Source organism: Protopterus annectens, chromosome 3.part1, assembly GCF_019279795.1.
Source record: "Protopterus annectens isolate FY-2018-M chromosome 3.part1, PAN1.0, whole genome shotgun sequence".
In the NCBI taxonomy this organism is placed as follows: Eukaryota; Metazoa; Chordata; order Ceratodontiformes; family Protopteridae; genus Protopterus; species Protopterus annectens.
In genome coordinates this window covers 45,069,994-45,092,141 of record NC_056732.1, presented here as the reverse complement: position 1 = coordinate 45,092,141, position 22,148 = coordinate 45,069,994, and the positions used below count along the sequence as shown (strand labels likewise).

At 43.2% G+C, this 22,148-nt stretch overlaps 1 protein-coding gene across 2 annotated transcripts in view; it reads left to right on the top strand.

Moving 5' to 3' along the window:
- Positions 1-22,148, top strand: part of DPY19L4 (dpy-19 like 4) — a 1,421,953-nt gene that overhangs the window by 400,941 nt on the left and 998,864 nt on the right. For both annotated transcript variants that reach the window (XM_044066538.1, XM_044066539.1), the window contains exon 5: positions 12,412-12,533. In XM_044066538.1, the coding sequence (XP_043922473.1) occupies positions 12,412-12,533 (122 nt within the window). The remainder of the gene's footprint in view (positions 1-12,411; positions 12,534-22,148) is intronic.

Sequence of the window (22,148 nt, the reverse complement as noted above, 5' to 3'; positions counted from 1 at the left end):
AACCATGCACCCTAAGACACCAGCTACACAGGGCCCATCTCCAGGCCCCATGCCTAAGAAACAGATGCTTAAAATGGCTGAGGATTTAATTACTTTAATCAGAGGCCCTCAGCCCCCACCGGACAAAAGACCCAGAGTGGAGGAAGATTCCCCCTCCTCTGATCAGGGCTCCATTATTTCAGAGCACTCTGATGATGAGGAACATTCACCTTTTGAAAACTCTGATGCGGAGGAGTCCATCCCTTCTGTATCCCCCCCTGAGGATTACTCATTTGGGGAAACTTTGCATACCTTAAGGGAACACTTCCACTGGGAAGGCCAGGATTATTCAGATTCCAAGAAAAGGCTCAGGGAATTTCTCTTGTTACCTCAGCATAGGCCTCTGGCTATACCTCCTGCCTTGGACATCCTAGATGATGTTTACTCGGAGGCCTGCCTTAACCCGGACTCTCTACCACCAGCTCCAGTTAACTCTTGACAGGTACTACAGGGTTCCTGACTCACACCAATTTCTTTACAAAAGCCATGCTGCTGACCCAGAAACCATCTCACAGGGCCCCAAGGGAGTTAAGGCCTCCATTGCCAAAAATCCATTGCCTTCCGAGAGAGATTCCAGATCCTTAGAAAGGTGGGGAAAAAAGGTATATACCTCTGCTACCTTATCCATGAGGGCCTTAAACTGTCAGTTTCATATGCTAAAATACCAACTGTTTTTGTTATCACAGTTGAAGAATAAAATGTCACAACCTGAACAACCAGACTTGAAGGAGTTGCAGGATTTGATGCATAGTGCAGAACAAGTGGGTAAGCATATCTTACAATGTGGTTTTGATGCTCTAGAGGCCTCATGTAGAGCTGCTGTTACAGGATCAGTCATACGTAGGCATGCCTGGCTCAAGGAACAATCCTTGCCTGATCATGTCAAAGCTAAATTACTAGACGCCCCTCTTCAAAAGGATGTACTATTTGGTGCTAATGCTGAGGAGGTATTAAGGAAAATGGAGGAAAAGGCTAAATCAATGCAAACTGTGAAAGAATTTCTACAGGTTCAACCCCCACGTTTTAGTAGAAATTGGCCTTCCAAAAAACTGGTCCTTTCCTGCCACAGACAGAGCCCAAAGAGGCAGATACAGGTGCCCGAGGGGCAGAGGACAATCCCAAGGCTCGTATAGAGGCAGACAATGGCAAGCTCCTACACAAAGAGGTGGTGAGGACAACTCACAATCTTTCAGAAAGCAAACCCAATGACTTTCCCCTTTGCATGCCAACCAGGTTTCAAATGGCAGCCCCCTTAGGAGGAAAGCTGGCATTATTTTCAAAAAATCGGCATGTTGTCACAAAGGACAAATGGATCCTGGACATTATAAACAGAGGCTACAAATTCCATTTTCACACCCTTCCAAAAACGAGAGGCATGCCAAACCTGCCACACAATCAAAGGGCAGAGGCACAAAAGCAAATTACAGATCTCATAAACATGAAAGCTATTCAAGAGGTACCTACGCACGAACAAGGTCACGGTTTTTATTCCAGGCTATTTCTGGTGCCAAGGAAGGGGAAAGACTGGAGACCTATTTTGGATCTATCCATCCTAAACACATTTCTGCCCGTAGCAAAATTCAAGATGCTCACTCTACAGCAACTTCTTCCCATGCTGGGCAAGGAGTCTTGGCTGGTAACATTGGACCTCAAGGAGGCATACCTGCATGTCCCAATCAGACAAAATTGCAGAAGGTACCTCAGATTTCTTGCAGGTTCAACCCATTATCAATTCTCTGCATTGCCCTTTGGCTTATCTACTGCGCCCATGGTATTCACGAAATGCCTGGCATCAGTAATTGCCTACTGCAGACTTCAAGGGATACAAATATATCCCTATTTGGACGACTGCCTGATCCAAGCGGACAGCGAGCACATTCTTCTGAAACATCTGGCTTATGTAATAATGTTATTGAAATCTCTGGGATACATAGTCAACAAAAAGAAATCAAGGCTAATACCCTCTCGGAAGATAACTTTCCTGGGTGCCAATTTGGACGCAAACCCCCAGATGGCCTACCTCACGCCAGAGAAGCAGGGGCAACTAATACAATACTTCAGAACACTAGCAAATTGCACCAGGCTAACTGCAAGGAAAATCCTGCAGGCTCTGGGATTCATGGCATCTTGCATCTTACTAATCCCATGTGCAAAGCTGCATATGAGGAAACTACAATGGTACCTAAAAAACATATGGTCTCAACACAGCCACAGTTTGGAAACAATAATACCACTAATTCCATGTCTGCAAAAGGAATTTCTGTGGTGGGCTCAAGCATGTCAAACAAACACAGGTCTTCCATTCAGCAAGCCTCAAGCAAATCAAGTCATCACAACAGACGCCTTGGACTACGCCTGGGGGGCGCACATAACAGATCGGTGCATTCAGGGCAAATGGTCCCAAAAAGAAAAGCACCTTCACATCAATCAAAAAGAAATGCTAGCAGTAATAAATGCTATTATAGCTTTCAAGGACCTTCTGCAACCAGGTCAATTATTGATAAAAACGGACAACACCACAGTCATGTGGTACATAAACAAACAGGGAGGAACACATTCATACCCCCTATGCAGACTGGCCATGTCACTTTGGAACATGGCCATGGACTTACAAATGGAACTACAAGCACAGTACTTGCCAGGCAAGGAAAACACGCTGGCAGACAACCTAAGCAGGAATATGACAGATCCACACGAATGGAAATTGCATCCAAAAGTTTTTACAGAAATAATCCAAGAATGGGGAAGGCCAGACATAGATCTCTTTGCCTCCCACAAGAATCATCAATTGACAAAATTCTGCTCAAGGATCTTCCATCCAAAGGCCTGGAGAGTGGACGCTCTTTCTTTCAGTTGGACATCAATGACAGTTTATGCCTTCCCTCCTCATCCTCTGCTGCCCAAAGTTCTATTAAAGACCAAAGCAGACAGACCAAAGATGATTCTCATTGCTCCGGACTGGCCAAGACAACACTGGTACCCACTCCTGAGGAGCCTGATGCATTCCCCACCATGGACCCTGCCTCCAATGCCTCTTCTTCTGACTCAGCACAGTTTCAAAACTCTTCACAGCCAGCTAAAAACACTCAATCTAGCCGCATGGAAGATTCCTTAGCATCTCAACAGGCCCTACTCTCCAAGGAGGTGCAGGATGTCATTTTGGAGGCCAGAAGGCCATCAATTAGAAAAGCTTACTCCGCAAAATGGAAACGTTTTTGTGTCTGGAATGAGAAAAAGGGCCAGGATCCTGGAAAACTGAATTTACCTCAAATACTACAATATTTGGCTGAACTGCTAAGCAGTGGACTTTTTCTCCTCCATCAAAATACATGCCTCAGCCATTTCTGTAGAATACAACACTGATCCACCTTTATTCTCTCACCCTCTCTTAAGACAGTTCCTCAGAGGGGCTAAGAATTTAAGGCCTCCAAGGAAACAACCAATACCTGCTTGGATCTTAATTTCATTCTGGAAAAATTGACCTTGCCTCCTTTTGAGCCAGCTTGCCTCATCAGATTTGCAATATTTGTCCTGGAAAACAGCTTTCCTTCTGGCTATCACCTCAGCTCGTAGAGTTTCAGAACTACAGGCTCTCATGGCTGTCCAGCCTTTTATCTTCCATCAGGACAGAGTTTCCTTATGAACCAACCTGTCCTTTATGCCTAAAGTGGTATCCAGGGTAGCTTTAAATCAGGCCATACATTTACCTACTTTTTATCCTAATCCTCAAAACAAAGGGGAGAGATTACTACATTCCTTGGACATCCACAGACAGCTGCGTTATTATTTGGACAGAACAAAGCCTTTCAGAAAATCAGAACAGCTCTTTGTGGCCTATGCGGTAGGAGCTCAAGGGAAACCAATTTCCAAACAGACAATCTCAAAATGGATAGCCCACTGCATACGCCTTTGCTATTCCTTTCATGACAAAACTGTTCCTACAGGCATTAGAACGCATTCCACCAGGGCCACAGCCACCTCTGCAGCCTTCCTCAGAGGAGTTCCTACCAAGGATATTTTGGAAGCAGCCACTTGGAGTTCTGTGCATACCTTCTCCAAGCACTACAACCTACCATTATACTCCAAATCTAGAGCAGGCTTTGCCACTGCAGTCTTGCAGGGCATTTTGGCTCCTCCTAGTTCCAACTAGTGCCTACCACCCCATTCTTAGCTTTGGGATTCTACCCATCTGTTATGACTGCAGCTGTATGCACGATGAACATAGTACAGTTTTGTACCTACCATAAATGTAGATGTTCGAGTGCTAATACAGTTGCAGTCCAGGTTTCTCTCCCTCCTTCCCCTCTTGGGACAGGCATATAGGCTAACACATCCTTATACAACCTGATTGGGGTTTTCATTTATGATGTATTTGCTTGCAACTACTGTATTTTGATTAAATAGCACTGCATTATCACACAATTTTATTATTGCCTTCCTTCTGGGGGCACCTGACATCTGGGACAAGAAAAACTGAAGAAAATGGCGTCGGCTGGTTCCTTTATACCCCTGTCGCACTGACGTCAGGGAAGAAGCGACGACAACCGACGCTGGACCTAGACTTTGGAATTCGGCTTACCGAGGACCCGCCTGACGGCAGGAGAACCCATCTGATATGACTGCAACTGTATTAGCACTCGAACATCTACATTTATGGTAGGTACAAAACTGTACTTTCGAGTTTGTAAGCTTTTGCTTACATAAGGTCGATCAATCAGCGTTTGCATTTTTAAGCATTCGCTGATCTAATATAGACCATAAATAAATATATATATATATATATTTATATATATATATATATATATGTATATATATATATATATATGTGTATAAATATATATGTAAATTTCTCTGTAGATGTATTTATATGTGCATAAGTGTATACAATCTGTGTGTGTGTGTATATAGTGTATGTGTTTGTAGAGCTGTATGTAATATATTTATATTTATATATATATATATATAAATATATATATATATATATATATATACATACACATACACATGCACACACACACACGCCATCAAATTCTGAAGGGACGTCTAAATTATTCCAGATGTCATTGTTCTAGATTGTACTACTATAATGAGCCACACCATTGTTGAATTTATCACTGCAGTCTGTGATTTTTAAACGGTTCACTTTGAACAACTTCAGAAGGTTAAAAGTTTTCTTGTAGAAAAAAAAAAAGTCATGGGGTTCAAATCCTTGTATTGTTTGGAGCAGCTTCAGGAATTCTTGTACTCTGTAACCGATCTTGGGGTCAGTCTCTGCCTGCTCCCCAGAAGATGATCTGATTTTGTTCTGCTTGAAAGAGTATGTCTTGAGGGATTCAGCTGGAAACTATCCTCACATTGGTGAAATTAATTCGAAAAATAAATAACAATAACAGAAAAGTGATTCACATGTTACATAGCTTAAATTTCAAAAAACACTGAGGGCAGGTTAAAAAACTTATTATTTCTGCTTACATTTTTCTTGAAGACTAGCCTGTGAGGTTTTCTGTGTAAAAAATATGTATATATAACTATTTTTTTAAGTTTCTGAAGAATCTTAGTCTGGTAGGAACATTGCTGTTTTTAAGCTAAATATCTTGGCTATTTTTTTATCTAAATAAGGAATATTACAGTTTTAGTAATTAAAGACCAGTGCAGATGATTTTGTTTACAGTGACAAATTTTCCATTGCAGTCATATCCTTGGATGGCTTGCAGATATAATTATGCAGTAATCCAGAGATGAGTGTGGGTAATGCAGGATTCACCCATAGTTGGTTTGGTTTGATCACAAGGACGAAGCACAAGAGATCAAATAAATCCATTCTTGGGTAAATCCAGAATGACCCACACTCAGGATTGGGTTATTGTTTTACAGTGCTGTTATTAAAAAATATGTAAATTGCTTGCTTTTTTAAATAATGGCAGTGTATTTTTGAACATCTTCTTTTTCTAGTCTTTTTTCACCTTCTTCTGTGACTGAAGATTGCTTTCTAAGGTCGTGCACACACATTGAACATTTATATATCAGCATTTGCACATTAGGTTAGCAAAAGCACCTTTTTTTTCTACTTCATGGAAAAAGGAGTGCAGATGTGCCCTGCTGTTTACATGAGAATTCTTATGGTCCTGACATCCCAGGGTGAACTTGAACTAGATTTTTTTTATGGTCCTGACATCCCAGGGTGAACTTGAACTAGATTTTTTTTTTATTTTGGAAGCGTCTCATGTGGATAACTTTGCCTTTCACCTTACTGTTTTCCATGCAGTCTGTGGACTGCAAACTGCTTTTGTTTGTGTACACCAACTGCATGGAAGGCAGCTTAGATGCCGACAATGGCTGTGTTAACATCTGATTCCTTGATGTTCATTGTGTTTCACTGTTGTAGTCCTTACAAAATGGGTTATCCAGCTCCTGGTAGCACACAGTCGGCCAGAATACCAAAGCCTTGGTATATGACGTTGGCTGCCTTTGGCCGTAAACCCGACGTCCGGTATAAAGGAAGGCAGCTGACACCATTTCCTCAGCCTTTCTTGCCGCAGAGCCCGAAGCAGAAGCAATTTGCACGAGTGCAGGTCGGCCAATTACCTTCTTTTGTATTCCAACTACTTCAGTTGAAGACATCCTCAGCTAAATACCCCGTTGGGGACCCTCTTTTCTTGCTTTAATGAATGTCAGAGAAAGTTAATAACTGTCTTGCCTATGGAAAACAAATTCCGCACTGTGATTTTCATTTTTACTGTATCACTTGCTTAGACCTTGAGCAAGATGTCCCTAATTGTGATCTCTATGCTTCTTTTAATCCATGTACCATACGCCGTAGAACTAAAATTTTATATAAGCATTTCAGAGTTTGGCCTAGGTTTGTCTGTATGGCGTCTTTTGGTCTCCCGATTTCCGATGTTCCTAAGAAGCGCAAGGATAAAGATCGTGACAGGCCTTGGGTCAGGTTGGTCGACGACGTTCCAGTTAAGTTGGTCGGCCCACCGGTTCTCAGTGAGGCACTTTCGCAGCCCCTGCAGTCCGTGGATGTTCAGCCGCAGGCCTCTGCTGAGACCTTTTCGGAGTCCTCCATGCTACAGGCTTCCACTTTGTCTTCTGACCCTCTGCCAGTCGCTACCTTCGATGGGTCCAGAGCCGCTAAGCAGGCCCCCGCTTCTGAAGCCTCTTTTCTTCGGCCTGAGACCAGACCCAGACAGACGACCTCGGTTCAGACTACTGATGTGGCTAGACCTCACGAGTCCCTCTGGGTTTCTAGCAGACCTTCCAGCCGCATATTTACTCAAAAGCAGGCGCCGGCCTCCCCTCAGATTCCTCAGTCACAGATGATTAAAATGGCTAGTGATTGTTTGACTCTTATCTGGGCTCTCAACCTCCTCCTTCTAAGAGGGTAAGAGAATTCTCCCGTGAAGTTTTGTCTCACTCAGGTTCTGATGTTTCCAGCAATTCTGCTGATGAAGAGGAAGACTCTCAGCTTTATTTTGGTTTTGAGGATTCTGATGAAGAAGAAGCTATCCCTTCTGCCTCTCCCCCAGAAGTTTTTTTTTTTTTTTGGAGATACTCTGAATACTCTTAGAGACCATTTCAAGTGGGAGTGTCAGGACTATCCTCCGTCTAAGAAAAGGATTAGGGAGTTCTTGGATTTACCACAGCATAAGCCTCTGGCTATCCCTCCAGTGTTGGAGGTAGTTGATGTTTTCATGGAGAATTCTTTGACTTCTAATTCTGTTCCTCATGCTCCCAGGAAATCTGACTGGTATTATAGAGTTCCTGATTCTCCTCAGTTTATTTTTAGGAATCCTACTGCTGATCCAGAGACCATTTCTCAGGGCCCTAAATGTGTTAAGGCTACAGTTGCAAAAAAATCCTGTTCCTTCTGACACAGAATCTAGGGCTTTGGGCAGGTGGGGAAAAAAGGTTTATACCTCTGCCACCCTTGCTATTAGGTTATTAACTGTCTTTTTGATATGCTTAAGATTCAGCAGCATATATTGGAGGCTATTGAGGCTAAAATTGCTAGTGCTCCTTCCCTGGCGGAGAGTAAGGACATGCAAGATTCATTGAATTCTGCCACTCTTGTGACTAAACATTCTTTACACTGTGGTTTTGACAATTTGGAGGCTTCCTGCAGGGCAGCAGCCACTGGATCTGTTATCAGAAGACATGCTTGGCTCAGGGAACAGCCCCTTTCTGAGCCTATTAAATCTAAGCTACTGGATGTATGTTTGCATAAGGACAATCTTTTTGTTAACAAAGCAGAAGAGGTCTTGAAAAAATTGGAGGATAAAGCCAAATCTATGCAAACTGTTAAAGGTTTTCTGCTAGTTCAGCCTCCTCATTTTAGTAGGCATTACCCTTCTAAGAATTGAATTTTTCCTGATCCCAGTAAACTGGGAAGCACTAGGTCTAGGGGTTATAGGTCTTCTAGGGGACAGTCCTCTACTCCTCGTGAGACTAAACAATGGCACGCTTCCTCTTCAAAATCTGGGAGTTCTAAGCAACCTTCCCAAAGGAAGCATTCTCTTTGACTCAGCCCTCCCTCTGCCTGCCCCTGTTGGCCCAGGGTTGCCTTTGGGGGGGGGGAGGTTGGCCAGTTTTGCAGACATTTGGTCCACCATCACAGACGACAAATGGGTACTCAAAAATAGTATACCAGGGCGACAAGTTTTCTTTTCACACTTTCCCTGTCCACCAGTTCCACCAAATCAAAAGGCAGAAGCAGAAAAGCTAATTTCTTCCTTGTTGAACCTGGGAGCAATAGAGCCAGTTCCTGCACTTCAGGGTTTCTACTCAAGACTTTTTCTGGTTCCCAAAAAAGGGGACACCTGGCACCCCATTCTGGACTTGTCCATACTGAACACTTTTCTGGTGATTCCCAAATTCAAAATGCTCACTCTTCAGCAGTTGCTGCCAATGCTGGCCAAGGATTCCTGGCTGGTGACTTTGGATCTCAAAGAAGCTTATTTGCACATACCAATTCGGGAAAGTTGCAGGCAGTACCTTCATTTCAGAGCTGGAAAGTGACACTACCAATTCTCTGCACTGCCCTTTGGCTTATCTTCTGCTCCCAGAGTTTTTACAAAATGCCTTGCTCCGGTCATTGCTTTTTGCAGGCAGAGAAACATTCATATTTACCCTTACTTGGATGATTGCCTCATTCAAGCAAACTCTAAACTTCTAAAGGATTTGGATTTTGTAAGGAACCTTCTCACCTCTTTGGGCTACACTCTCAATGAAAGGAAGTCAAGAATGGTACCCACAAGGGAGATTGTATTCCTGGGAGTGAGTCTGAATACAGCCACTCGGATGGTATTCCTCCCTCAAGAGAAACAAATGCAGCTTTAGACTTACTTCGAGGATTTGACGAGCATGATCCAGCTCTCTGCAAGGCAATTCCTGCAAGCCCTGGGATTCATGGCTTCAAGTATTCTGATGATTTCATATGCCAAACTGCATATGAGGAAAATATAATGGTACCTCAAGAACCTTTGATGTCAACCCACACAGGATTTAGACTTGATACTTCCTTTGATTCCCTGTCTGCAGAAAGAGTTTCTTTGGTGGGCGACAGCTTGTTCACAAAACAAAGGTCTGCCTTTTCAACCACCTCCTGCAAGCCTGACTCTCACCACAGATGCCTCAGACTACGCTTGGGGAGCGTATCTAGATGGCAGATGCATACAGGGGACTTGGAGCAACCAACAGCTTCACCTGCACATAAATCTGAAAGAACTGATAGCAGTCCAGCAGGCCTTGCTGACTTTCAAGCATCTTCTTTCTCCCGGAACTCTTCTAGTCAGGACAGACAACACCACAGTCATGTAGTACATCAACAAGCAGGGAGGGACTCACTCTTACCACCTGTGCAGACAGAGCATGATTCTGTGGTCCATAGCAGCCTCCATGAGCCTACATCTGATAGCTCAGTTTCTTCCAGGCAGACTCACCACCTTGGCAGATCAGTTGAGCAGGCAGGTCCTGGATTCTCACGAGTGGCAACTGAGCAAGACCATCTTCTATCGCATAATTCAGCGTTGGGGTTCTCCCCAGGTGGATCTCTTCTCATCTCTGAACATCCATCTTCTTCCAACCTTTTGCACCAGGGAACATCACAACAAAGTCTGCAGAGTGGATGCTCTGTCCTTCCCTTGGACACATCTTTCAATTTATGCCTTCCCTCCTCTGCCTCTTCTTCCCAGAGTACTGTTGAAGATAAGGGATGAAACCCCAAGGGCCATTATCATAGCTCCAGACTGGCCCAGACAGCATTGATATCCAGTGCTTCGCAGTCTCGCCCAGTCTCAGCCTTAGCATCTTCCCCTGATACCAGATCTCTTGGTTCAGGAAGAGGGAAAAATTCTACATCCTCATCTTCACACTCTGCATTTGGCGGCCTGGCTCATAGTATAAATCTATCCCAACAGGTTGTTGAGGTTCTTCGTGTGGCCAGGAGGCCTAACACTTTGAAATCTTATGCAGATAAATGGACAAGATTCTGTATTTGGATGCAAGCTAGAGGGGAAGACTCTTCTCAACCATCTCTTCCCCTTACTCTTGATTACCTGGCAGGCTTGCTTAATGGTGGGCTTTCGTTTTCTTCAATCAAGATTCATGCTTCAGCGATTTCTGCTTATTGTTCCTTTGAACAACCCATCTTCTCATATCCCTTGATGAAGCAGTTCCTCTGGGGGTTAGCAATTTAAAACCTCCCAGAAGGGCACCTACTCCTGCTTGGGATCTTAATTTTGTGCTTGTGAAACTTACTCTGCCTCCTTTTGAATCAGCTGCCTCAGCAGATTTTTTAAGTATCTTTCCTGGAAAACTGCTTTTCTCTTGGCCATTACTTCAGCTAGAAGAGTTTCTGAGCTGCAGGCCTTAATGGCAGTAGAGCCTTTTATCATCTTCCATGCGGATAGGGTTTCTCTTTGATCCAATCCTTCCTTTATGCCGAAGGTGGTTTCTAGCTTGACTCTTAATCAATCTATCCACCTGCCTACCCTCTTTCCTAAACCACAGAATAGAAGAGAAAGACTTCTGTACTCCCTTGATGTGCATAGACAGCTTCGATTTTACCTGGACAGGACTAAAACCTTTCGGAAGTCTGACCAGTTGTTGGTCAGTTTTGCATCTGGAGCTCAGGGCAAAGCTATTTCTACACAGACAATTTTTAAATGGATTGCCCATTGTATTCACTTTTGTTACTTGCAGCATGGCAAGGTTCCTCCAGAGTATCAGGACCCATTCTGCTAGAGCAACTTCCACCTCTGCAGCTTTTTTGAGAGGTGTACTTACTAAGGACATCCTGGAAGTAGCTACTTGGACTTCTGTTCACACTTTCACAAAGCATTACAGTTTTCTAAATCCAGGGCTAGTTTTGCCACTGCAGTGTTGCAGGGCATCCTTACTAACCATTAAATAGTGGGTATTCCTCCTCCCTTTTTTCTTTCGGCTTTGGGAATCAACCCATTTTGTAAGGACTGCAGTAGTGAAACACAATGAACATAATACAGTTGTGTACACTTACCATAAATGTAGATGTTCGAGTGTATTCACTGTTGCAGTCCTGGTTTCCCCCCCTCCATCTCCATTTTTTCCTAAGGCACAGACTATCTGTTTATTTTGTGGATGGTATATTGCCAGGGATTTCCTTTTCCTGGTCTAGCCTTCTTGGGGGCTCTTGACAGTTATGGCAAGAAAAACTGAGGAAATGGCATCGGCTGCCTTCCTTTATACCTGATGTCAGGTAAGGCTTTGGTATTCTGGCCGACTGTGGGCTACCGGGAGCTGGATAACCCGTTTTGTAAGGACTGCAACAGTGAATACACTTGAACATCTACATTTATGGTAAGTGTACACTACTGTACCTTTTTGTACATTAGTCTGCATGTGTGTTTCAAGGAAGACTTTACGTTGTGTTTTTAATGAATTCCTCTTAGGTGTTCATTATGTTTTTAAACCAGTCTTGTACTTGGACTGTTTCCTGTGGGTAATGGTTGATTTACAACAGGCACGTTACGCAGACTCAAAGTGTGTATTTTAGAATACAAGATTTTATTGTATTATAATATTTTATCCATTTTGATATTTTCGAAGAAAGTTCTGGTACAGGTTATTGTCTGAAATAGTGCACATATAGGGCATCCACTGTTTATAACCATATTTTCTGATTTGGAAGACTGAATAAAGTAATGAATGAAATTGCAAAGAATATTTAAAGCACTTTCTACTACTGAAACATACAAATAAAAAAGCTTACCTGTATTTTTCTTCATTCAGCTCTTTTTACTTGCAGTATCAAGTTTACCTGCTATGTTCTGTGTTATGTTGCATGGAAAACAGCCTGATTTGTGTCACAGGAAAATATTTTTTAAACAGGTCTGCACGAGCTGACACATGACAACAGTAGTATATCGCTAAGGACCATAAATGCAGTACAGCAACTGAATTTGTATCCAGAGCTAGTTGCTAGTATCCTGTACCGAATGTCTGGCAGTCAGGCAAGTACTGTTTCTTTTTAAATTAATGTTCCATTCAATTTCATAACCCCTCTGTGCATGTAGCTATATTGCCAGTTAATTAAATTGCAAAGTGACTTTGATATTTTAAGTAAGACTATAGTCTTTTACAGAGTATGTAATGTCTGCTTGTTATGTTGATTGGTCAAATGTGTTTCTCAAATTTCTTGGGATCCTTTCCCCAAGTCCTTCTTTAGTTTGGTATATTTTAAGTCATATCATTAATGCATGTATATGTGTCTGTGTGCATGTGTGTATTAGTTTATTTGTACCTGTAGCTATAGATAACTATATTTTTATGAAACTGGCTAGAAAAATTGACCAGGTAGAATGCTAGATACCCATGCATCTCATTTTCTGTGCATCAGAGAAAAACACTGCAGATGTTCTTCATCTCACATTGCTGCAGTCCTTACACTTGGGTAGTCCGCTGTCCTCGGTCGGCCCGAATATCAAAGTATAAGGCTGACGTCGGTCAAGGCGCATTTGACTGACATCAGGACGTCAGGGTACAAATGCGCATGACCGACGTCATATCCTCAGTCTTTTTTGCCGCATGGTCCGATGCAGAAGCAGTATTGCAAGTGCCGGTTGGCGTTCTGAAATTTTTCGATTCCGGAGTTTCAGACCGAGTCAAAGTTGGCTAAGTACCCCGTTGGGGAATATTTTGGTTTTTTCTTGCCTCAGTGGTTTAACGGATGTCAGAAAAGTGAATAATTGTATTTCTTGTGGGAAACAGATACCGCATAGAGACTATCATACTTTGTGTATTCCTTGTTTAGGGCCTGAGCACGACGTTGTTGGGTGTCGCTCTTGTGCTAGATTCAATAAGCGCACTATAAAGAGGAGATTAGATTGTGCCAGGTTAGTCTTCGGGAAGCGGTGCAATTATAAAATGCCGCCGGATGCTCCGACGCCCGCTTCAAGAAGCGCAAGGACAAAGCAGTTAAGCCTAGGCTAGAAGAACCGTCCGCATCGGACGCCGGTTCTTTAGAGGTGTCGGTGGAGCCGGTGGTTCCACCGGAGGTTTCTTTGGGATCCCAGGGAGAGACTTTGCTATTGCAGGATGTGGCCTCTCAGGAGGCAGGTCAGGGTGATGGGGCTTCTCAGGTTACTATTCTCCCTCCTGCCTAGGGTGGTTAGGCCCTCTCCTTCTGTTTCCAAGGCTTCTCCCAGAGGCAGGCCAGGTTTAGCTTCAGTTGGTGTCACCCCTAGTTCTTCTGGAACTGTGCCCAAGAAGCATATGCTTAAAATGGCAGAAGATTTGATTACTTTGATTAGGGGTTCTTTGCCCTCCTGATAAGAGACCTAGGGGGAGCCTGAACTAGGGAGTTTTGAGCAGGCTTCGATGTTTCAGAGTCTTCGGCTGAAGACTTGCAGGAGTACTCTCCTTATTCTGATTCTGATGTGGATGATTCTACTCCTTCTGCTTCTCCTCCTGAGGATTTTTCTTTTCAGAAACTCTTCATTCCATGAGGGAGCATTTTAAGTGGGAAGGTCAGGACTTCTCTGATTCCAGGAAAAGGCTTAGGGAATTTTTGTTTTACCCCAGCATAGGCCTTTGGCTATACCTCCTGTTTTGGATGTAGTGGAAGATGTTTTACAGAGGCTTCTCTTAATCCTGATTCTTTGCCTCCTGCTCCTGTTAAACCGGATAGGTATTACAGGGTGCCTGAAGCTCATAAGTATCTTTTAAGAGTCCTAGGGCAGACCCAGAAACTGTTAGCCAGGGGCCTAAAGGTGTTAAGGCTTCTGTTGTCAAGAATCCGGTTCCTGCAGATAAAGAGGCCAGGGCCTTGGATAGATGGGGAAAGAACGTTTATACTTCTTCCACTCTAGCTATGAGGGCTTTGAATTGCCAGTTTCACATGTTGAAATACCAAAACTATCTCCTTTCACAATTGAAGTCTAAGGTTGATGCTCTGGCGGAAGGTATTGATTGTAAAGAGTTACAAGATTTAGTACATGTTTCTGAACAGGTGGGTAAGCATTCTTTGCAATGTGGTTTTGATGCTGTACAGGCCTCGTCTAGGGTGGCTGCCACTGGGTCAGTTCTTCGCAGACACGCCTGGCTGAGGGATCAAAATTTATCTGACCATGTTAAAACAAGGATTTTAGATGCTCCTTTACAATCTGATGTGTTGTTTGGTTCTCCTGTTGAGACAGTTTTAAAGAAAATGGAGGACAAGGCTAAGTCTATGCAGACTGTTAAAGATTTTTTGCAGGTTCAGCCTCCAAAGTTTAGTAGAAATTGGCCTACTAAGGGGTGGACGATCCTTCTTATGATTCCCAGTCTAGGGGTAGATCTAGACGTGGTAGGGGCAGAGCTCAGGGCTCTTTCAGGCCTAGAACAGGGAGTTCTCCTGCACAGTCTTCAGGTGAGGGCAGGGGTCAGTCCTTTCGTAAACAGACCCAATGACCTACCTTTTCAGCTGCCAGAGCCTTCTCGTCTGGCAGCACCTTTGGGAGGAAGGTTGGCACTTTTCAAAGAAAATTGGAGTTTAATTACCCAAGACAGATGGGTATTGGATATCATACGCCACGGTTACAGGTTTTATTTCCATACCTTGCCTCCTTTCAGAGGCATGCCAGACGTTCCTCCTCAACAAAGAATAGAGGCTCACAAGCAAATTTCTCTGTTACTCCAACTAGGGGCCATACAGCCGGTCCCTATGCCAGAAGTGGGCCTAGGATTTTATTCTCGCCTGTTCCTAGTACCAAAGAAGGGGAACACGTGGAGACCAATTTTGGATTTATCTGTCCTCAACACTTATCTGGACATTCCCAAGTTCAAAATGTTGACGTTACAACAGCTTTTACCTCTGCTGGGCAAAGATCATTGGATGGTAACTTTGGATCTCAAGGAGGCTTACCTTCATGTTCCTATCAGACTAAGTTGCAGGAAGTATCTGCGTTTTCGAGCTGGGACTTCTCACTATCAGTTCTCTGCATTGCCCTTTGGCTTATCTACTGCGCCCAGAGTGTTCACGAAAGTTCTGGCTCCAGTGATAGCTTTCTTCAGGCTAAAAGGAATACAGATCTATCCTTATTTGGACGATTGCCTGATTCTGGCTCAAGGAAGGGAAGAGCTTCTTCATCATTTGGAATATGTGATAGCAGTGCTAAGATGCCTGGGGTATTCTGTGAACGAAATAAAGTCCAGTCTAGTACCCTCTCAGGAAATGTGCTTTCTGGGTGTAAGACTGAATACAGCATCCCAGATGGCTTTTTGACCCCGGACAAACAAAAGAATCTTTCCCTTTACTTCCATCAACTATCTCATCAGTCCGGGCTGACTGCAAGGACAGTCCTTCAAGCCTTAGGGTTCATGGCATCTTGTATTCTGGTGCTTCCCAATGCCAAACTGCATATGAGGAAGCTGCAATGGTATCTCAAAATGTATGGACACAGCACTGCCAGGATCTGGACACTGTCATTCAAATAATACCTTGCATTCAAAAGGAATTTTTGTGGTGGGCTCAGGAATGTCACCTAAACAAGGGACTCTCTGTGACCCGGCCAGAGGCGAGTCAGATTTTAACGACAGATGCCTCAGACAAAGCTTGGGGAGCTCATCTAAATGGAAAGTGGATACAAGACAAGTGGCCTGCCAGACTACAACATCTACATATCAACCTGAAGGAGATGTTAGCAGTCCAGTTTGCATTAATAGCTTTCAAGGATTTACTTCTTCCAGGGCAGGTGTTGATTCTAACAGACAACACAACTGTCATGTGGTACATCAACAAGCAAGGGGGAACACATTCTTATCCTCTATGCAGGCAAGCAATGATTTTGTGGGAGACTGCTCTCAGTTTACAGCTCAATCTTCAGGCAAGGTTTCTGCCGCGCACAGAACTCCTTAGCAGATGTGTTGAGCAGAAGGATTATGGATCCCCACGAGTGGAAATTGGATCCTCATGTATTTCAGAAATTGACAGTGTCATGGGGAACTCCAGACATAGATCTGTTCGCTTCTCCACTAAACCATCAGCTGCCAAAGTTTTGCACGAAAAGGTTTCATCCCACAGCTTGGAAAGTGGATGCTCTTTCTTTCAATTGGAGCAATCTTCATGTGTATGCCTTTCCACCTCTGCCTCTCCTCCCAAAGGTACTTCTAAAGGTCAGACAGGACAAACCAAGGATGATTTTAATAGCTCCAGATTGGCCTCGACAGCACTGGTACCCATTACTGAGAAGTCTGGTACGGAAGCCTCCATGGCCTTTGCCTTCGATTCCACACCTGTTGACCCAGGAGGACAGTCATTTGTTCAATGTCAAACTTCACTCTCTTCACCTAACAGCCTGGCATATTCTGTTTTGAACCATAGAGGGTCTCAACTTCCACAACAAGTTTTGAATGTGATTTTGGAAGCTAGAAGGCCCAGTACAAGGAAGGTGTACGCAGATAAATGGAAGAGATTTTTATTTTGGAGTGCAGCAAAGGATTTTGATGTTTCTGAGCCTAATTTAAGTGTGGCTCTTCAATATCTTACTGAGTTACTGGACAAAGGTTTGTCCTTCTCTTCTATTAAGGTTCATGCTGCAGCAATTTCAGCTCACTATGACTGTGACCCACCATTGTTTTCTCATCCTTTGTTCAAGCAATTTCTTAGAGGGGCTAAGAATATAAGACCCCCACGTAGAGCTCCTACTCCTGCTTGGGATCTCAATTTTGTGTTGGAGAAACTCACTCTACAACCTTTTGAGCCTGCAGCTACTACTGAGTTGAAATATTTATCATGGAAGACTGCCTTTTTGTTGGCCATTACCTCTGCAAGAAGGGTTTCTGAATTACAGGCCCTTATGGCGGTTGAGCCTTTCTTAATTTTCCATAAGGATAGGGTATCTTTACGTACTAATCCTTCCTTTATGCCTAAAGTGGTTTCTAGTGTGGCTTTAAACCAAACTATTCATTTGCCTACTTTTTATGCAAATCCCCAAAATAAAGGGGAAAAGATTTTGCACACTTTAGATGTACACAGGCAGTTGCGATATTATTTGGACAGAACTAAAGGGTTCAGGCAGTCTCAGCAGTTATTTGTTTCTTTTGCTTTGAGTTCTCAGGGCAAGCCTGTGTCAAAACAAACTATTTCTAAGTGGATTGGGTTTTGCATTGCTTTCTGTTATTCCCATCATGGCAAGGAGATTCCAGCTGGGATTAGGCCTCATTCCACTAGGGCTACTGCCACTTGACAGCTTTTTTGAGGGGGGTGGCAACCAAGGATATTCTGGAGGCAGCTACTTGGAGTTCAGTGCATACTTTCTCTAGGCATTATCACCTACCACTTTACTCTAAATCCAGGGCTGGTTTTGCCACTGCTGTTTTGCAGGGCATTTTGGCAGCTCCTGCTTCCTTATAGTTTGGCCATCCTCCCTTACCTCTGCTTTGGGATTCTACCCAAGTGTAAGGACTGCAGCAATGTGAGATGAAGAACATAGTACAGTTTTGTACCTACCATAAATGTAGATGTTCAAGATCCACATTGCTGCAGTCCAATTTACCCTCCCTCCTTCCCTCTGTAGTTAGAGGTGGTTGTGTGGGTTGGGTTGTAAATATTGTGTATATTGTATATATTGTACATATAATTAGTGCAAGGGTGGTTGGTTGTTTGTTTGCTGTCTTTTGGTTTTGACCTTTATTTTTAGGGTCTTCTGACATCTGGGGCAAGAAAAGACTGAGGATATGACGTCGGTCATGCGCATTTGTACCCTGACGTCCTGATGTCAGTCAAATGCGCCTTGACCGACGTCAGCCTTATACTTTGATATTCGGGCCGACCGAGGACAGCGGACTACCCAAGTGTAAGGACTGCAGCAATGTGGATCTTCGAACATCTACATTTATGGTAGGTACAAAACTGTACTGTTTGCAGGCTGCATAGACCTCATATTCAGTCACAGATATCTTTACCTTCACAGATTTCAGAAATCTCTCTGGCAGCCATTTTTTCCTCTCCAACAACTCTGACCTGCAATGGAAGAAAGCTCTACAGTCAAGTTATATATATATCTTTAAAGAAGTGACAAGGAAAGAAGAGCGTGCAAATAAAAACTTTGGCTCCTCTACAAAGCCAGTGAAACAGTAAAAGTAGTACAGAATATTGTTTACCATTGCTTTTAACAAATGCTCAAAACTCTGCTAGGACTTCATATCATTTGTATTTGATACATGCATTTTTATTAGAATGCTTTTTACTGAAATTGGCTTTGTGGCTCTGTCCCTCTGTGGTTTTGTCGTGCTCTCATGAGAAAGCAGAAAAAAATGCTGCGCTTCTCATCTGTGAGACACACATCCGCAAAGACGTGACAGAACCACACAGGCAGAGAGTGGAATGCACTGTACTATGATCGGCGTTTTACAGACACACACACACACACACACACACACACACACACACACACACACACACAGACACAGACACACACACACTTCTCTCAGCAGAGTCTGTCCTCCAGGTAACACATTCTGTTCACATAATGTAGCCTGTCAACAATCGCTGTTGTGCACTTTGAGGTCTAACAGTCCTTTTTCCCCCATATGTAAGCTTCTTAATTGCAGCACTTATTTGCATGACAACTATCAGTGCAGAGTAGTCCATGTCTCAAGAGCTAAGCCTTTTGCATTTCAAAACCCTGACTTGATAGGTATGTCAGGTTACTGCCGCTGATGGAAAGAAACCCTATCCATACTTGCAGAAAACTTTTACTCTTAAGTCATAAACCAGTACAAAAGTGATCAGGGACATTGAGTATCATACCCATGGTTAGGTGGAGTGGGGTGGAGGAGCAGAGCTAGAAACATCTGGGGAAGTAGTACTAACAGCAGGAGCCTAACAAACGTGGCAGTAAAAATCATAGAAAGAACCCTGATCGTAATGTTTGGTTGCTTTTCTAGTGGGCAGCAGTCTTCAGGACAGCAACTAATGGATGTTCTGAGCTAGAAGGCAGTGTCTGTGAAACCTGCTTCACTTTTATGAAGGACCAAGTTACATGTGAACCTGATAGAAGACTACCATAGATGTGGTGTACCTGGACTTCACAAAGACACAGGCAGCTATTAATAAAGCTGTAGAGATTTGAAGGTAGGACTGTGACTAAGGAAGTAAAGGTTAAGGTACAGTGGGCCTAGGGAAGAATGATGTCAAGGGTAAAGGAGAGTGACAAGTGGGGTGCTGTAGGTGTCAGTCATTGCAGACAGATGGGTAGTATTACATTTGGTCTACAGGGAACACATGACAGCAGAGCAGGGAGAGGATTTGTTGGTGTTGATCATAGCTGGATTGGACCAGCAAGAGCTGAGAAAGGTCTGTGACAATGGCATACCTGAATATAATCATCAGGAAATGGACTCCAGAACCGAAGAGATCATGACAGAGGGGACAGTATTTTACTTAGACTAAACAAAAAATAAAAATATAAAAAAAAAATAAAGAATGCTCTTTATTCATTCACTCTAAAAAGTAAAAAAAAATATGGAAAAAGAGTGAAAACTTTGCAAAAGAAACGCACACAAGCTGATTTTTGAAAAGCATTTGAGATTGGTTTTGCTGATTCCTTCTACTTCCTTTGGTACCTCATTGCCATAATCACCAAAACCAACCTCAAACCCTTTTCTGAAATCCGCTTCTCTGTGTTTCTCTCGCAAAGTTTTTACTTTTCTTCCTTATTTTTTTTACTTTTTAGAGTGACTGAATAAACAGCATTCTTTGTTATTTTTTTTTTATATTTTTATTCAGATAGATGGTTTACACCGGATGGCACAGGGCAGGGTTGCAGGGTGTCCACTCTGTAGCTAGCATCCCTTAATCAAACAGTGGTGTGAGTGATGATCAGCTTGCCTTACTCAGGAGAAGGTGAAGGAACTCGTCAGGCTTATAACGTGTGGTGGAAAGTGGAGTGACTGGGGTAGTCTGCACAAAGAATGTGTAAAAGTGGTATTCATGACATCTGCGCACCTGCGCACTAACACAGTACAGGTACATTCTGGCTAATTTGTCCTCAGTTATCTAATGCTCCTCTTAAGGTTAAACCCTGTGTGCCTCTGCTAGTTTAGCTGTCTACTGTCCCCTATTTTGTACTGAAACTCCAGCAGTACCAATCAAGCTCTAACCAGACAAAAATTAAGCACTTCTGGGCATCATCTCTCATTTTATTTTAGTGAGAATATCTAAAAAAATATATAATAAACAAACAACAATGAAAATATTTAAAATTATGAAACTCTCAGAGCACTGCAATTCTATACAGTTACTAAAGTAGGTGCTACAGTACACTACACATCCTTGTAATCACAATCTTGATCTGCTCCTAAAAATGAGAGGGGCATTGAGAGGTACCTGCGCAACATACAATCTACAGGAGTCTCTCCTCCAAAGATTTAATGGCTACCTTCACTCAGATATGCCATCTTTTTAGAAATAACTCATTATGAGTATTCATGACATCTGGGTGTAATACTGAACATCTGTGGGTCTAATCCAGCATAGTGCACATTACTACACAAGGCTGTCCCAAAGCCTGAGTTGCTATTAGACTGGGTACCTAGCTTGTAATAAGTTAACAATTAGCATCAGGCTGTGGCTGATATTGGAGTAGTTAAATATCGTCAGAAGTGGGTAAATCTGGCTGGACTCCTCAACGGATAGTGACAGGACTCTCTATTCCTTTGCATTTTTAAGCAAGTCTGTTTTACAAAAGTACTTCCAGAAACAATCATCTTCTCTCTGCAACATTGATTTTGTGGACATGCATGAATGATGTACTGTGCCAGCACTACTTAACAAGTTTACGTTACGTGCAGTGCATACTGTAATACTTTATTTTTACTTAATGTGTCAATTACCCTGTGTCTTAAATTTTTTATTTTTATTACCACTCCACAGCAAGAGGTTCGCTGGTTTAATTCTCGGCTGGGGCGCTTTCTGTGCAGAGTCTGCATGTCCTCCCTGTGGTTGCATGGGTTTTCTCTGGGTGCTCCGGTTTCCTCCCATTATCCCAAAGACATGCTGCAGGTGGAGTGGACATTCTAAATTGGCCCTAGGTGTGTGTGTGTGTGTGTGTGTGTGTGTGTGTGTGTGTGTGTGTGTGTGTGTGTGTGTGTGTTGGTGTGTGTGTGTGTGTGTGTGTGTGTGTGTGTGTGTGTGTGTGTGTGTGTGTGTGTGTGTGTGTGTGTGTGTGTGTGTGTGTGTGTGTGTGTGTGTGTGTTGGTGTGTGTGTGTGTGTGTGTGTGTGTGTGTGTTGGTGTGTGTGTGTGTGTGTGTGTGTGTGTGTGTGTGTGTGTGTGTGTGTGTGTGTGTGTGTGTGTGTGTGTGTGTGTGTGTGTGTGTGTGTGTGTGTGTTTGGTGTGTTGGTGTGGGTGTGTGTGTTGGTGTGTGTATTGGTGTTGGTGTGTGTGTATTGGTGTGTGTGTGTGTGTGTATTTGTGTGTGTGTGGTATTGGTGTGTGTGTGTGTGGTGTGTGTGTGTGTGTGTGTGTGTGTGTGTGTGTGTGTGTGTGTGTGTGTGTGTGTGTTGGTGTTGGGGTGTGTGTGTGTGTTGGTGTGTGTGTGTGGTGCCAAGCTGGCAACTCAATACTGTAAAACACCACTGCCATTC